This window comes from Astyanax mexicanus, chromosome 7 (genome assembly GCF_023375975.1).
Source record: "Astyanax mexicanus isolate ESR-SI-001 chromosome 7, AstMex3_surface, whole genome shotgun sequence".
Taxonomy (NCBI): domain Eukaryota; kingdom Metazoa; phylum Chordata; class Actinopteri; order Characiformes; family Acestrorhamphidae; genus Astyanax; species Astyanax mexicanus.
Window position 1 is genome coordinate 54,257,494 of NC_064414.1, and position 19,138 is coordinate 54,276,631.

Below are 19,138 nucleotides of genomic sequence, written 5' to 3' on the forward strand. Positions count from 1 at the left end.
CAATAAATCTATAGGAATTGTGAATTGTTATCACTATAAAAGTAAGTGAGAGAAAACCTCACCTTTCTTTTTCTTTCTTTCTTTCTTTCTTTCTTTCTTTCTTTCTTTCTTTCTTTCTTTCAATGTCTTTCGAGACTGTAGCAATGCGTTTAGATCCGTGACTCTCTGACCTCACAGAGAGAGTGAATGAGAAAAGAAAGGGGGATCGGGGGAAAGAATGCGCGAGAGGGAAAGAAAGACAGGAGGGAAAGAGGGAGCGCAGTGAGCGTGAGTGGAGGAGCACGTACGGAGCGAGAGAGTTCCAAAACAAGGCCAGCCAAGAACGAAATTAAAGCGCTGCAATTATCCAGCCCAGAATTAGAAGCAGAGCGGGATTGGGCTAATAAACATGTGAACAGCACCCCGGGGCCCGCGCTGTCGTTTATTTCTCCTCCGTCTCCCATTAACAGCTCCCTCTCTCTCTCTCTCTCTCTCTCTCTCTCTCTCTCTCTCTCTCTGGGACGGTGGAGGTGGGTTTTATTAATTCTCTCTGGCGGAGTTTAATGAAAGGGTGCTGGTGATTTTTTTCGGGGAGATGTTTCCGTGTTTCTGTCGGTTCCCTAACGGCCCGGTCCGGGTTATCAGTAACTCCTGACATATCAGAGCCCGGCTCAGAGCGCCCATCAATTACACCCCACACCTTACCCCCCTCCCCGCTCACCACAAACCCACCAAAACACACACACACACACACACAAACATCGCTGAAGAATAACTCTCAGCACACACACTGAATAAACCACACACTAACACACACACACACATACAGTACAAACTCATACACATGGAATTAATCTGGAAGTTATTCTTTCTATTGTATCAATATGCCGTTACAAATGGACCAATAGGAATACTCCAACATCACTTTTTTTTTCCATTTTAGGGTTAAGAAGGAGATTTCCTCCTCTTGTAAAGTTGCATTTTTAGATATGAGATATGACTTTTTGATATTATTATACTTAAATATTAGCCTAAATGTAATAGCTTGATTTATGCAGCCCATACAGTCATGTGCAAAATTCTGTTGAATTGCTGTTGAATTAAAAAAAAGTTAGTGTATTAGTGTATTGAGCATATGGGCAGTAAGAGCAATATTATTGACGCATATTAACTATATTGTGTATCCTTAAAACTGTATTAGCATTACTGTAGTAGTTGTTTGTAAGATGTCAAATTGCTGATTTATTATTTGATTTGATGCAACATTATCATTCTTTCTGTTTTTACCAACTATAGTAGAAATGATGCCAAAATTCAGGGAATCATTTTTTCAGAGAATCAGTCTTCTGTATAGACAAAATGACAAAAGTATTGGGACACCTTAGAAAAAGTGTTAATGCTGTATTTGTCTGAGTAACTGTCTTTACTTTCAAGAGAAGATCTACTACAGTTAACAGCTGTGCTGAACTCATCAAGAGTTAATTACTTGAATTTCTTGTCTCTTAATAAAGTGTTTGAGAGCATCAGTTAAAGTAAAGTAGTGAAGAGGTAGAGTTACAGGTATAAAAACGTTATCATAATGATAATAAAAACGTTATCATGATGAAACTGGCCCTCATCAGGACTGCTCCAAGAAAGGAAGAGCACAAAAAGCTTCTTCACAGAGTATTTTGATTTGTTTAACACTTTTAAGTTAATACATGATTCATTATGTGTTCCTTAAATAAAAGCATTGACTGAGAAGGTGTGTCCAAACTTTTGACTGGTGTAGTCAAGTGGTGTATATGTATATATATAAATAAATAGTTATATATAAACTTAAAAAGAAGTCATAAAATAAACGGCCCGTGCTGTGAGCTAAAACGAGTTCAGCTGTCAGTGAGCCGTGATTAAATAATATACTAGCTCACAACACACACACACACACACACACACACTCACACACACACACTCACACTGTCCCAGAGAGAAGAAAGCATACTGTGTTAGCAGAGTCCAGAAGGTGGGGGGGATTTGTGAATCCTGGGAAGATTAAGTGTACAGCTTAGCGCAGGCTGACCTCCGCTTCACGCTTTTTTCCTAACTCTCGCGCCCATTCTCTCTCTCTCTCTCTCTCTCTCTCTCTCTCTCTCCAGGTAAACGACGCTAAGCTGACCGGTGGGCGGAGCCTGCAGTGAGAGAGGGAGAGAGCCAGCCAGCAGCGTGTGGTCTGTTTGTGTGCGTTTGTTGCGTGTGTTGCAGTGTGTCTGTGTGTGTGTGAGAGTGTGTGAGTGAGTGTGTGTGTGTGTGTGTGTGTGTTGCGCTCCGTGGTGCGTCATGCGGACAGGATGGATGTGAAGGAGCGCAGGCCCTACTGCTCGCTGACGAAGAGCCGGCGGGAGAAGGAACGGCGCTACACAGGCTCGTCCGGAGACAGCGAGGAGTGCCGCGTCCCCACCCAGAAGTCCTACAGCTCCAGCGAGACCCTCAAAGCCTTCGAGCACGACTCCTCACGCCTGCTGTACGGGACACGCGTCAAAGACATGGTCCACCGGGACATGGACGAGTACGGACGCCAAGGTGGGTCACCTCACCTGGCCTTAATACACCTGCACTGATAATACAGATCAGGTCGGCGCGTACAGTTAACCTATTTCATCCTACAATAGATCTAAATTTAATTTTACATTACTAAATGATTCCATTAAAGGGCCACATTTAGAAAAACAAGAATTTCAAGATTTTACAAAAGTTTATTATCTAAAGGAATTTCTTAGTTTTTCCACTAACGAGTCACATTTAAAAAACGGACCCCAAGTGTATTTAAACCTGGTATTTACAGAATAATGTATTGTTTTACTGTGACTATAGACGCCAAGGTGGCGGCCACTTAAAACAAAAACATTTCAATATTTTACAAAAGTTTACTATCTGAATTATCTGCATTCAGTAAATAGTAATTTAAAGAGATTCTTATTAATAGATCCAAATATTTTACAGTTTAGATTTTTTCAATGATTCCATTAAAGAGCCACATTTAAAACATGATTTTACAAAAGTCGGTATCTGCGCTCTTTAAATTGTGATTTAAAGGGATTTCTTCGTTTTTTCACTGAAGGGTTGCATTTAAAAAACGTCACCTCACCTGGCCTTAATACACCTGCACTGATAACGTGGGTCAGGTCGTCAGGTCGGCACGTACAGTTAACCTGTTTCATCCTACAATATAGATCTAAATATTTTAAATTTAGATTTCTGAATGATTCCATGAAAAATCCACTTTTAAAAAGCATTTCAAGATTTTACAGAAGTTTATTATCTGAATTATCTGCATTCTTTAAATAGTGATTTAACCACCATGCTCACATCATGTATTAGGTTGGTGCATACAGTTAATCTATTTCATCTGATAATAGATCTAGAGCCACATTTAATAAGATTTTGAAACGGTTCAAGATTTTACAAAAGTTTCAGTAAATAGTAATTTAAAGAGATTCTTATTTTTCCGCATTTAAAAAACGGACGCCAAGCTGCGCTCACACCAAGGATCAGGTCGGCACATACAGTTAATATATTTCATCTGATAATAGATCTAAATATTTAATCATTTAGATTTTTTCAATGATTCCATTAAAGAGCCACATTTAGAACATGATTTTACAAAAGCCTGAATTGGAATTATCTGCACTCTTTAAATTGTGAGTTAAAGGGATTTCTTAGTTTTTTCACTGAAGAGTCGCATTTAAAAAACGGGTGCCTAGGTGCTCTCACACCGTGGATACGGACGCCAAGGTGGGTCACCTCACCTGGCCTTAATACACCTGCACTGATAACGTGGGTCAGGTCGGCACGTACAGTTAACCTGTTTCATCCTACAATAGATCTAAATATTTTACATTTAGATTTCTAAATGATTCCGATAAAAAGACAATTTTATAAAAGTGTATTGTCTGCATTATCTTCTATTTCTTAGTTTTTACACTAAAAAGTCGCATTTAAAAAACGGACACCAAAGTACATTTAAACCTGGTATCTACTGAATAACATATTGTTTTACTGTTATAGAATAGATGATATAAGCTATATACAAAAGTATTTCTATTTACAGTAATACAATTTTATCCTACCATTCAGGTTTCTGAATAATTTCATTGAGCAGCATTATTTAAAACAGGTATTTGAAGATTTTGAAAAAGATTATTTCAATAACTTTAAATTAAACATTGATAAAAAGTGTGTTTTGTTATTTAAAATGTATTTTCTTCACAGTAATAATATATATTAAATATGTAAAGAGCTGTCAAAGACATGGTCCACCGGGCCATGGACAAGTACGGACTTAAAAAAGTTTATTATCTGAATTATCTGCATTCATTAAATAGTAATTTAGAGAGATTCTTAGTTTACCGCATTATAAATCGGATACCAAGCTGCGCTCACACCATGGATCAGGTCGGCGCATACAGTTAATATATTTGATCTGATAATAGATCTAAATATTTCACAATTTAGGTTTCCATATAATTCCATTAAAGAACAACTTTAAAAAGCATTTCAAGATTTGAAAAAAGTCTGAATCTGTATTATTCTATAATTTTTAATTTTAGTTTTTCCACTAAAGGGTCGCATTTAAAAAACGGGCGCCAAGGTGCTCTCACACCATGGATACGGACGCCAAGGTGGGTCACCTCACCTGGCCTTAATACACCTGCACTGATACTGTAGATCAGGTCGGCGCATACAGTGAATATATTTCATCCTATAATAGATCTAAATCTTTTAAATTTAGACTTCTAAATAAAAGAGCCACATTTTAAAAATATAAAAAAATCAGTTAAAGCATTTCAAGAGTCTACACAAATCTGAATCTGAATTATCTGCACTCATTAAATTGTGATTTAAAGAGATTTCTTAGTTTTTCCACTGAAGAGTCACATTTAAAAAAAACAGATGCAAAAAAGGTGTTTTTACTGTTATAGAATAGATTATATGAACTATATACAAAATATTAATTTACAATTCATTTCATTTACATTACATAGAATTTCATCCGACCATTCAGGTTTCTGAATAATGTCATTAAACGACATTGTTTAAAAGGTATTTTGAAGGTTTTGAAGAATCTTCACATCCTACTAAAGATTTTTTCAAAAACTTTTATATAAAACATTGATAAAAAATGTGTTTTATGTTTTAAAATATATTTTCTTTACAATTATAACATATTAAATATGTAGAGATGCTACATGGTCAAAGACATGGTACATCGGGACATGGACGAGTACGGACAGCAAGGTGGGTCACCTCACCTGTCCTTAATACACCTGCACTGATACCGTAGATCACGTCGGAGCATACAGTTAATATATTACATCCTATAATAGATCTAAATCTTTTAAATTTAGGTTTCTCAATTATTCCACTAAAGAGCCACATTTAAAAACAATAATTTCAAGATTTTACAAAAGTTTATTACCTGAATTATCTGCACTTTAATATAAAATTGTGTATTAAAGGGGGTTCTAATTTATTTCCAGTAAAAAGGTCGCATTTAAACTATGATTTCTCTATAAAAAAGTGTTAAATATGTGTTAAATATGTCAAGAACTGCCAAAGACATGGTCAGAGTACAAAGGGTGGTGCAAAAGGTGGTTCACCTCACCTGGCCTTAATACACCTGCTCAGCATGTGCTTCCATATCGAGGTTCAATTAACACCCATTTGTTCCACTTCTAATAGTTCTAATAGACTAAGATCTAATTCATACACTTATACTCAATTTAATGGTGTTGACTTTCTATACAGTCCTGATTTTCTACACTTTTGAAAGTTTTTTAAAGCGTTTTTATACACGGAGGAACATTTAAACAGACTATATTCAGGGTAACATACTATTATTATGTTATTATACTATAACAGACACACTTTACACTGTAACGCTGGGATGAGACGGGAGGCGGATTTATATGCGGGTAAGACCAAACTTTTAATAAATAACAAATAAACAAATAAACAAACAGGGGAATAACGAATATAAATATGTACATAAACAAACAACAGGAAGAAACGTAAAACAGATAATAACAAACAGGATTAGGGAGACATACAGGGATAACTAAGTTACGTGAATAAATACAAAACAAAGAAATAATGTGACTAGGAAATAAACGTAAATATAAATAAGAAATAAACAAGGAAACCAACCAGAGAAATAAACAGAGAATAACTACTAAACAAAGAACTGTGGAACGTGGCGATAACTACTAGAAATGTGGAAAGACAAAACAACAGGGGAAGGTGCAAAGACCGACGGAGGACAAGGTGGCAGAGGAGGGCTATTTATAGTAACATAAAACACACTAGAATTAGAAACACCTGGGGAAGGGGCGGAGCTACAAATTAGACACACGTGATGGAAAAGTACTAGAGAAACACACTAGGAAACGGGGAAAACACAGGAAAACATAGCGTTTAATAATGTAATAATGTAACACACACATTATTAAAAGTTGTTGTAAAAGAGTTTCATAGCAAAGTCAAAGTAAAAACAAAAAATATATTTTACATTTTTATGCATGGATAAAAAGTGTTTATTTACTATAATAACATAAATTACATATATGCAGTAACATTGCGTTAATATCATAATTAACCTAATTAACCACAATTGGCACAAGTAACCTGATTGTTTTTTTTTTTTTCCACAGTAGTAACACAAAACACATCGATTGTATTCACTTAATTCAGTAAGTTAAGAGTCAGAAATAGTTCATATTTAATTACATTAAGCTTTTATTATTGATTTATTATTGATTAAGAGATTATAGTAGCGGTTCTACAGATACAACCCTTTCATATACAGTAAAATTATAAAATATATACATAAAAAAAACCTTCAAATATGCATGTTAACAAGATGCACTTAGCTTTTACACTTTTTACTTCAGAACCCCACACCCCTGAACCCTCACACACCATCAGCAACACACACACACAGCACCAGGACGTTCCGTCCCGTGTGTGAGGTACCGCTCTGATTCCAGTCCTGCAGTACATCCCATTCCCCCGGTCACTCTTTATTACAGCACACTTTATTACAGCACTCACAGCATCAGCTTCAGCTTCAACAGTGTGATTTATCTCTGTATTTATTTACAGTAGATCCTCAGTGTTCAGCACTCCTTCAAAAACTAGTGCAAACAGTCCAAACTAAATGTATTTTGGTTTTATGCAATATTTAATCAGTCCAATTTTTTACATGTATTTTATTTTACTGTACTTTATTCCTTTTTTCCTCAAGGCTGCATACAAATTTGCGTGAGTGAAGGTGAGTGTGTAGCAGTGAGTGTGTGTATGTTTTGTGGATAGAGATCTAGTGTTCTCAGTAGCAGCTGTGTTTGACACATATGCAGTGTATGCATTTCTGTAGTGGATGATCAGTAACCTGAGGTTTGTGGTACAGTTGAAAGTAGTAGAAAATCATATTTAATAAAATATATATAATTGCTGTTGGAAAATAAACTGTCCTTATCATCCCCTTAAACCTTTAATTTTAATAATTAGAACTTGCCAGCAGTTCTTTATATGGTATGAGCAAAAAAAGAATAGTAGAATAGTTTTGTTAAAGTAAATACTGTCAAATAAATCTATGAGAAGATGAAACTTTACTTTATCACCACTGTAAACTGACTCATTTTGGAAAGACCCATTTTTGTTTATGCATAAAATATATAACAAAAACTTTTTTTGACATAATGTGAATTAAAATTTCACGATGGACAGACCATTGTTTCAGAGGATATTTTTTATTTACATATATAAATCACAAATATCTTCAATTCTTTTATTTAATTATCTTCGTGTTTAAATTATCAATTTATTTTAAATCTTTAAATTAGCCCACTGTGATTTGTAATGTTTTGTTTTTGTTTTTTGTTTTTTTATTAGGACCAAAAATATTATTATTATTATTATTATTATTATTATTATTATTATTATTATTATTATTATTATTATTATTATTATTAACCTCATTTTCTTCTTCATTTCTTCCCACTATTTCCGTTTGACCTCCTTTAGGCCCTGTCTATTTTTTATTTATTTATTTTTTTACCTTGAACTTTGATATTACTTTACTACTTTATTACTTTATGAACATCATTATAGTAAGTTGCTTTGGACAAAAACATCTGCCAAATGTAATTATTATTATTATTATTATTATTATTATTATTATTATTATTATTATTATTATTATTATTATTATTATAGTTTACAATTATAAAAAAATAGTTTACATTTTGGAGCATTTCTGTTGCTTTAACTGGTGTTTTATGGTCCTGACACTGTATAAAAGCAAGTGGGTGTGTGTGTGTGTGTGTATGTAGGAAGGTTAACCCACCCCCTATCACTCACCGCGCTGCTAGCGGCTCCGGGTCTGTGGGGTGTGTTTATTTTAGAAAGCGTGGCAATGACACCGCGTTACAGCGGGGCGTAAAGGGGCGGGGCTTATCCGGCTCTGCTAAAGCTAGCCCACTTCTATTACTAGGAGAGGAGGGGGAGACCCCGCGACAGACCACGCGCTCGGTGATACAGCACAGACACCGCCCGGCTGCTGAGCGTTACACACCGCGTCCTTGACTTCTGACCAGTGTGTCCGGGCGGAAGACCCCTACACACACTCCACACACACTCCAAACACACACACACACACACTCCACAGGCACAACGTCAACCTGCTCCCTCCCGCTGTTCCACAACTTTTTCCGGCGTGGGCCGCTGACCACATTAAAAACTGGAGCAGGCTGGATTAATCTGGCCAATCAGAGAGCTGCACGGAAAGAGTTAATTAGTGAGTGAGTAAAAGCATCTGCTTACCGTCACGTCCACCCCCGTCCAAAACCTCCCGCGTCCCCGAAAAGCGCCAGAAAGGTCATTACCAGTTCATTGATCGCCTTCAGAGCCGAATTAACAGTTCATAAATATTTCAGAGAAAGGCCATAATTGCTTAATTATCTTATCATGTACAATTTCATTTGCACTAATTGGTGTTCATTTGGAATTTATATGATTTTAATTGAACTTCTCTGCAACTTCAATTATTACTCCAGTTAATGGCCCGTATACTTTCTTGTTAATAGATCAATGATTTTTTATTATTTCTTTTGTTATGGCAGCTAATGCTCTGAAATGCTGGAATATCTGAGCGGGGTTGACGGTTGACTCAGCGTGAGCTGAAATCAGTTTACCCTCTCAGATCCCCCTACCAACCAAACAGACAGACTGCCTTCCTGAGAAACCAGAAAACCTTTATTTCCTGTGGAAAACACAGAATAATTCTACACAATAAGAGATTCACACATGCAGGCTGTTGCTGTGTGGCCGTTAGGGTGAATAGCATTTCTAGTGTTGCACCGAAAATTCAGCAACTAAACATATTTGGTCAAAAATGTCCCCCAAAAAAAAACATGTTCAGTGTTCGACCATGTAAGTGAAAATAATAAATTATATATCAAACAATGACGGCGACTCTATTTTATGTCGTATTGTGCTGCTTCTCATATTGCCTGCTGGGATGTAAAAGGCTAAGTGTTAATATTAATATTTTAGGCAGTGAGTATGAGGTTGTTAAACGAATATTTAGCAACCAAAAAAATGTTTGGCAACCAAAAAATTATTCTGACAAAAATGGCAACAAAAAAAAACACTTTTGGTAAAACTAAACGTTGGAAGTAATTTATATTAAATAATTATATATTTATTTTAAGTCACATCATGCTTTATGGGTATGTTTTCTAAATTGTCAGTGTTCAATCAATATTTTCAAATTTTGTTTTTTCTTATAATTTTCTTTAAAAAAACGGGACAAAACACACTTTGTCTATTTTATTTATTCAATGGTAAAATAGTGTCAAAAATGTATAAAAAATAAAATAAAAAATGATTTGTTTAGTTTATTGTTCAGTCTTCAATCTTTGGCCTAATGTTTCACTAATTTTGTTAATTTTGGTGCATCTATAGTTTTTGCTGAGTGATAGCTGTGGAATTTTATATGGTTGCTTTGGTGTTACAGATTGTTTTAGTAGAGTAGCTTGGTGGTTGCTATGGTACCCCAGGTGTTGGTTGAAATTGTATAGATTAGTATCTTCTGTAGAGATGCTTAGCGTTTAGAAGAAGGTTGCCATAATGTTGCTAGGTGATGTTAGACATATAAAAAGTATATTAATATATGATAAGATACAAAGAAATTAGATACATAAATAATAAAGGAAATATTCCAACATAAATAATGAAACAAATATTGATTCATTAAATAAATGAGAAAACAGATAACGTGGTTGGTGTGGTGAAGTGGATAACACCACTACCTGCTTTTTGAGCAACCACATCATATGTGAGACTGGGGTTCAATTCCAGGTCTGGGTGACTATACTGTGAAACACCAATAAGAGTCCTTGGGCAAGACTCCTAACACTACATTGACCCTTGTTTTGTAATAGGAATAACTTTGGAAGTGCTTGTAAATGTTGTAAATGTAAATTTAATGGGAAATGATATTGTTTATGCATAGCTTTACGTTCAACCAAAATAATGCACATGTTAAAATAAGTATATTCCTATATTTCTATTAATTATAAGAGATTGCAGTTGTGTTACATTACATTTTATAGACTACAGTGAGGAAATTGTGACGAATGTTTTAATAATTGCACATCTTCATCAGATTATTCCATCAGAATTACTGCAGATCATCTGCATGCATCATTTGAGCTTTCCACCAGCTTTAAAAATAGCCCATTAGAAAAACATAAGAGTCTAAAGAGCTTCACAGTTCAGCAGAATCTCAGTAAATTATTCAGCATCTGAAGATTTCTGAGTCTCAGAAGTTTTTTGCAATTTCTCTCATTTATCAGGAGTTTGGCCCAATATTTGTCCAAAACACTAAAAATCTGGATAAAACGAATTTGCCTTGCTCCTTTCAGGCCTTTTTTTAGGCTTTTGCATTTAGCACACACACACACACACACACACACACCTCACCATGGCGGATAATCTTCCCCCGGTGGAATGCGGCCTCGTCCACAGGCTAATTTTACACAACACTGCGAGTTTGGAAATCATTAGATCCAGATTAAAGGAAGGAAATGAATTATAAATCTCTGTGTCACTTTTAATTGGAGCTCCTTTTGAAAAGGTTTCACTCGAAATGGATTTTTTTCTAAACTTGACTCCATTAAAGATTTAGAAATTAATTGTGTTTTTGTACTTTTCTTTAATTATCATCAGTCAGCTCCTTCATTGGTGGTTATTTCCTCTCTGATTGCCTTACACGGGACTCTTTTATTCTGAAAGAATCAGGGCAGGAGCGTTGGAGCGCTCGGGCCATAAGTAAATAGCTAAGTGCGCTCTTCAGCCGCCGGTTAGCTTAATTAGCCGAGAAAAGAGAAAAAATAGCTGCTGCTTATAGTTTCTGGAATGTTAGGTGTGGAGGGTTTTTCCACTTTTCACTTAAACCTGACTGGTAACAACCTTTTAAACTGTGTGACAGTGCAATTATTTCATTACAGGGTTTTAAAAGAAAGATTTTGTACTTATGTATTTTGTACTTTTTATATAATCAGCTTATCAGTTTATAAGCATTAAATTTTTTTGCTAAATTCACTGTTTAAGTTCATTCTTGTCCAGCAGAATTGTAGAATGTATTCATTAAAGAGATAACTCATAGGTTAGTATGGAGAAAAAAATATTTATTAATATGGCAGGGTATATGTTATGTTATGATACAAATGGTATTACTAAACAAAACACAATTCAGAAAAAAACATAATAATAATATTAATTATTATTATTATTATTATTATTATTATTATTATTATTATTATTATTATTATTATTATTATTATTATTTATAGTTACAGCAGTGCAGATGACAGAACAGAAAACAAATACTGTATACAAACAAAAAAGAGTATGTTACAATACTTAAAAAATATAGATCTAGAAAAGGTAATATTAGATATTAGATTAGATATATAATATTATATCAAGTCTAAAGTGCAGTTTTGTTTTCCTGCAAAATCTTACAGCACTTCATATCTTACAGCTTCCCTCTGCTGCTGACAACTTTTATGGAGATGCAGATTTCATTTTCCAGCAGGATTTGGCACACTGCCCACACTGCCTAAAGTACCAATTGGTCTTAAATAATATTCTAGTTTTTATTGGCTGTAAGCCATAATCATTAACAAAAAAATAAATAAATGCTTAAAATAGATCCCTCTGTGTGTAATACATCTATATAATATATGAGTTTCATTACATTTTGAACTGAATTACTGAAATAAAGTAACTTTTGAGATGTACTAGTATAAATGAAATTTACATGAGGAAAACAGTGTTTCGATTATTAAACATATGCTAAAGCTAATAGGTTAGCTCAGCAAACGGTACTATCCTAGTCCTGTACAGCTCGTAGCTTTTAGCTGGAGTGTAGGTTTGTGTAGCCAGTGTGTGGTGAGTTATAGTTATTGAACCCATACAAAATGCTATGTGTGAGCCTTCTGGATACATTTAGCACTTTCAGGTATAAATAAATCATTCGATTGAACAAGGAAAGTGTTGTTTTTTTTGTGACATTTTTAGCCAAATACTTTTAGTTCCTAAACATTTGGTTTATGCCGATTTGGCACATTTCCTAACCATATTTAGAACAGAATGGGCTTAGCGTTCATCTGGTGTAAAAAGCTGCCAGTCCTCACAGTTGCAGTCCTGTTGTTTTAGTTATTGTTTCCATTGTTGGTTTTGTTGTGGTGGTAGTTATTTTGCCTTTGAAGCCAGTTCACACTTTCATGGCCTGGAGATACTTATAAAATCATCAGCCGGATTAGAGGCACTTTAACCACCAGCCTGCCTGCCAAGCCACCATGGCATGGTTAAGCCATCTCCTCTCCATCTGCACCACATTACCCCCTCAGAGTGCGAGTGTGTGTGTGTGTGTGTGCGTTTGTGTGTATAAAAACGGCCCTGCTAATCTTTTAACTCTGTAATTTCGGCGCAATTAAAAATGATTCGAATTTAATTGTGAAATTGCTGAATGGTGAGGATGGTCCTGTGCCAGCCGTGATTTTTCCTCCATTGCTTCTCCAAATGGAAGTCATTAAAGCCGCTACAGTGGGACGTTGGACATTTTGATTACAGCACTTCAGTTGTGTGTCTGAACTCGGCCTAGCGGAGCGAGAGTGTAAACAGTATTAAAACAGTATAAATCAAGCTATGGATAAAAATATAATACATGACAGTTGGATAAACAGTATAAAACACTATAATACTGTACAGAACACGGGTATAAATAATGCAGGAACAGTATGATAAAGGACAGTTTTATAAACAGCAGTAATACAGTATTATAAAGCACATGAGATGTGGACATAATGTTAAATGTTTCCCACAATCTTTAACAAAGTCCAACGCTTTAATACATTTTATTACACAGTTAGGGTTTAACATACAGTATTTGGGAAATAAACAACAAACAAAATTCTGTAATAAGTCAGTTTTCCAGACAGGTATTTAAACTAATCATACAATATATTTTATTATTTTATTTATTTTATATGTAATGTAAAATCCCCATGCATTCATGCATTCAAGTATAATTCACTAGATTTTAATTATTATTAAAATTATTATTGTGTATCTTTTGTTTGTTTGTTGTGTGTGTGTGTGTGTGTGTGTGTGTTTGTGTGTGTGTGTGTGTGTGTGTGTTTGTTGTCTGTGCTAGAATTTCAGCAGTGCTGTATGCCCCAGTGCCCCAGGGCCTAGGGAGTGTGTGTGTGTGTGTGTTTGTGTGTGTCTGTGTGTGTGTGTGTGTGTTTGTGTGTGTGTGTGTGTGTGTGTGTGTGTGTTTGTGTGTGTGTGTGTGTGTGTGTGTGTGTGTTTGTGTGTGTGTGTGTGTGTGGTCTGTTGTGCCTGGAGTTATTTGAGCATCTGATGAGACTTGATAGAGTCTTTATTCCACATATGGTTGTTTTACAGTTTGTGCTGAGGGTTTTGTAGTGTGTGTGTGTGTGTGTGTGTGTGTGTGTGTGTATCAGGTAGGGTGGTGATGTTTGTTGAAGCTTTATTGAGTCTGTCTGGGTTTTGTGTTTTGGGTCAGTTGATACTTTTGTTTTTGTGTAATTTGACAATAGCAGATTTTTTTCGTATTTTTTGGGTAACAATAGTATGAACTGAGCTGACCTTTTATTTATTTATTTATTTATTTATTTGGCACAATTTAACACAATAATAATAATAATAATAATAATAATAATAATAATAATAATAATAATAATAATAATAATAATAATAAACTAAATAAGAATTTAAACTCTTTTATGGTACACTGTTAAGAAATGTAGATTTAAAAAAAAGAATAAAAGGTAAAACAAATACAAGATATATCAAATAGTAAAAAACAATAACGTAACAGATAGAAAGGGCAATTAAAAGTAGAAAAACTACTTACGGAAAAAAAATAATTTTCAGATATAAGCTTAATTAAAGAGAAGTGTTTTAGGGTGGGATCAGAGGTAATAATTTGAAATATATGATTTTTAAAAATATATTTTATTAAATTTTAATATATAATATTGTGCTTTGTTGTTGTTGTGTCCGCAATTACAAATTTAGTAAATTGTAAAAATATATATATTTATATATTAAAAATTAATAGTTTTACCCCCCAAAAAATATTTTGTATTTGCCTAAAAAATTGCAAAGTAAATATATATGTATATAGTATATATATTTATGTATATAATACTACTATATATTGGTATTCTCAGATTTTTAAAAATTCAATTTCAATTTTTGCTAGTTTTCACATATGTTCCATTATATAAACATTACAACTCAGTAAAATTCTGTTACAGTTAAAATGCATTTATACAGTATAGTTCTTTTTACAGCGAGTGTTGTCACAAAGCAGCTTCACAAAGAACTCAGTAGTTCTTTATGTTGTAGCAGAATTTTGTGATGAATAGACCAATAAAAGCAATAGAAAAGCTTTAAAATGACTGGAAATAGAATCTGTTCACATTGTGTGAGTCAGAATCAGGTATTGTTTAGTTTGCAGAAGCGCGGTGTCTGTCTGGGTTTTGGTGTGGAGGTCAGGTGATATGTTCCTTATTGCGAGAGAAAGAAAGAGAAGAAGAGAAAGCGCCGCTATCACTTTACTCCTTTATTTTTCTTTTCTTTTCTCTCCGGCGCCAGAGATCTTTTCATTGCCTTGCGCTTCCCAAATGACTCCCCTGCTGCCAGCGGGCCATTTACCTGTCAGCTCCTGTTTTACCAACCATCCTCAACCCCCCAACACACACACACACACAACAAAGCATACCTGAACCCCCACCACCACCTCACTCCTCCATATGTCCACCTATTCCTCTACCCATCCATCCATCTCCATCCATTCATCTGTCTGTATGTACATCCATCCGTCTGTCGATCAATCCATCCATCCATCCATTGCTCATGAAAGAAACAGCTGGAAAGAAAAATCACCACTAAAATCAGCTGTTTTCACTCAGAAACATCAGAATGAGGGATTATACACCATCTGTATACTTCTGTGTTACAATGACATCACAAAAAAATGTATTGAACAGAAGTTAGTATTGTGTCCCATGACTTTTGACACATCTCATGGAAGCTAAAGACTCTGCACTGAACTGTGGAACACGTAGACGGGGTCTTCTGCACAAGATAACACCTCACAACTTATACAGTATATAGATGAAATGGGCGTTTACTTTATGAACAGTTTACATGCTTTTGTTACATTATTTATTTTACGTCATATTTTATTACCTTAAAAATCACTTTAAAATGCATTTAAAAAAGCTTTAGTTGACATTTTGAACTAAACGTAAAATAAAACATGTTATTCTTTATAAACATTTTTTGTTATGCATATTTGTTTCAGTACAATACAATTTATAACAGCAAGAAAACAATTTATCTGTCAGAAAAAAAAATATATATATAATAAATATTAATAAAAATAAATAAATAAATATTGTTTATATATAAGCTATATATAAATTGTAAATAAATACATATGGTTTTTTTTTACAAATTAATATGTATAGCTTTAATATAGTCTTCAATATTAAATTTACTATGGTAACTTTTGACTGGTACTGTAACTGAATATATGTATTACATAAATATGCAAAAAAAGTATGTAATAAAAGAACAAAAAATGTACAAAATGAAAAAAAAACATATACATATATATATATTCCAGATATTTTCTGTCAACAAACAGTGAAAACTGTTTTACTTTATGATTCTAAAGTACACTGATAAAGTTCTACTGTCACATCTTAGCTAGGGCTGCCACAAACGATTATTTTTATAGTCGACTAATCACCGGTTATTTTTTATGATTAGTCGACTAATCGGATCATACGTTAATTGAATATAAAACACAGTTTATCACAATAGAATGCAGCTGCTATTATACAACCAACATTAGATTTAAGCTATATGCTAACTAAAAATAAAAACAATTAAAATCATAGTTCATTAAACCTTTAATGAAATATGCAGCTTATTGTAACAGACTGTTTAGCATAAAGTGTAAACAACTGTGTAAAATAAGGATAAGGCACTGGCATTTATGAAACATCTCAACTGTGAGGTTGTTTGAACTATTATGAAAAAAAAGTATATTAATAAAAAATGCCTCTCTGTCCAGATATTGTGTACATTACCGTACACAGGGCAGCGGTCTGCACAGATCTGATTGGCAGAGGAGAGCGTTTGGTGATTTTACACCACACATGACTGATCTGTGAGTTTACTGCACCGAAAAGCACTGAAAACAGAAGCCACTGTCAGAATGAAATCCTTCTCTGTAGTTTATCGGTTTGGGACGGCATTTGTGACAACGTCTGGGTCCGGATCCGGATCGTGGTCCGCCTATTAGTGACCTCTGTTTTAAAGCTATCAAGATGAGTAAGTTAAGTACTAAGTTAACGCTCTGTTTACGCTAATTTTAGCAGCTAAATAGCAATTTAGCTTCTTCGTCATTTAATCAGCCACAACATGCCTCCTTTTCAGGTGCTCGTGCATCTCGGTTGTGCTGCCGAGGAAGGCAAGCTCTTCATTGCAGATATTGCATTGCACGCGTTTCACTTTTATTTTCTTGGTGATCCCACACTTTTGAGTTCTGTAGCGGGGTAGCCATGAAACCAGAGCCTGTCTGTATAATGTCCTGAGATGTCGTCCACTACCTACCCCGGTTTCCACTACTGCGCATGTGCGTCCAGGACAGAAAGGCAGTCGCAGCAGTTTGGAGAGAAAAACAAAGAAAAAAAAAAACGACTAATCGACTATTAAATTAGTCGTCGACTAATCGTGGCAGCCCTAATCTTAGCCCTGTCTCATGTCTCTGTGTGTCTTCCCCACGTGACCTGTGCCTCTCCGTGTCTCCTGTCAGTAGATTTCCACCATGTGTTTCTCATTTGTAGCTCCGCCCCTTCCCCAGGTGTTTCCAATTCTAGTGTGTTTTATGTTACTATAAATAGCCCTCCTCTGCCACCTTGTCCTCCGTCGGTCTTTGCACCTTCCCATGTCGTTTTGTCTCTCCGCGTTTCTCAGTGTTTTCATATCCCGTTTCCTAGTTCAGTGTTTATCTCGTTTTACTTCTAGCTCCTTGTTTATTTTGCTTCTTTTCTCCCTTGCCCAGTTTAGTTAACCCTGTCTTGTTTTAGTTCCTTGTTTGTTAGTATTTGGTTTATTTTATTATTTGGTTATCCTTGTTCTGTTTAGTTATTTTAGTCTTGTTTCAGTTACTCGTTTGTTTCTTTAGTCTCCCTGTTTTGTTATCGTTAACCCCTTATTTGTTTTGGTTATTGGTTATTTGTGTATCTTTGTTTCATGTTACTTGTTCCTTGTTTTCTTGTTATTTATTTATTAAATTATTATTTATTTTCACCCTACCTGCACTTGTGTCCGCCTCCTCGTCTCCCTGCCTGGGTCATTCCGTGACATCTACAAATTAATGCAAAAGAATCAGAAAATGTCTTTACAATGTATGATTTTATGCTTATTTATGTTTAATAATAGTATAGTAAATAAATAAAAAAATAAAAGCTAATTTATTTTTTTTTCTATGAAAAACAGCTCCAGGTTGGGGGCGCTGTGGGAGCTGATGTGATGTCATGCTCTGAAAAAAGGGCGGGAAAAACGCCAGTCCTTTGTCTGTGTGACTTTAGCGACATGCTAACCTTTAATAAAAGTAAAAACAAGCAAATTTGGATCAACCAGTCTGCAAAATCTGCCTCAAAATAGTCTAAAAATAATTACAAGAGCCTTCACTGGACTGTGTGCTCTCAGATACGAGGTTTTTTCTTCAAAAAGTGAGTAATTTGAGCCTTGGTTTGCTGGAATATTGTCTGGGCTGTGGAGTTTAGCCTGTTAGCTAGCGTTAGGTTAGCTAGTGATTTACTTCACAGTTTTAAATACACAAGTACAATTAACGTAGAAGAAAAAGAAAATAAAAGGTCTGTAAAATGTATGTTTTTCATGTTTATTTTTTAATAAAATATTAAATTACCAAACAAGCTAATTGTGGGCTACAAAACCAACACAGCACAGAAAATTTAATTAAATTAAATTAAAAGTAAATAAACAAAAAAAAAATTACATTTAGCTTTCTGTACTCCCAACAGTAACGTATTCAATGTCTCAATATGAATGTGAAACTTCAGGTCTTACTGACTGAAACTCCACTTATTACCTTAAAATAATAAAAATATACCGTTTTTTTTAAATGTGTCATTAACTTTTTATGGAAATAAAATGTGTATTTAATTATTTAACTGGAATGTAATTATTTTATTTTATTTATTGTATAATAATACTAATTATTAATATTGTGTTGAGTATGTAACATCAGTAATATTATATGCCAAATATTGCTTTCATTAGTGAACTTGTTTGTTGCTAGTATATTTAATGATGTAAGAAAGTAGAAGAATGCTCCAACAACTCCAATTCAGAATCTCTTATCATAAAAACAAGTTTATGGTAAAGTTTATTTGAAATAATCATATAAATAAAATATTTTGACATGAAATATTTTGAGCATAACACTATTTCCTGTCTTCGCTAACACTCTATAACGTTGTTA

At 34.4% G+C, this 19,138-nt stretch overlaps 1 protein-coding gene across 10 annotated transcripts in view; it reads left to right on the forward strand.

Moving 5' to 3' along the window:
- The window catches only part of tenm3 (teneurin transmembrane protein 3), a 1,272,390-nt gene that overhangs the window by 830,781 nt on the left and 422,471 nt on the right, over positions 1-19,138 (forward strand). For all 10 annotated transcript variants that reach the window (XM_049481363.1, XM_049481365.1, XM_049481366.1 and 7 more), the window contains one exon: positions 2,115-2,538. In XM_049481363.1, coding sequence (XP_049337320.1) covers positions 2,307-2,538 — 232 coding nt within the window. In that variant the 5' untranslated portion in view covers positions 2,115-2,306. The remainder of the gene's footprint in view (positions 1-2,114; positions 2,539-19,138) is intronic.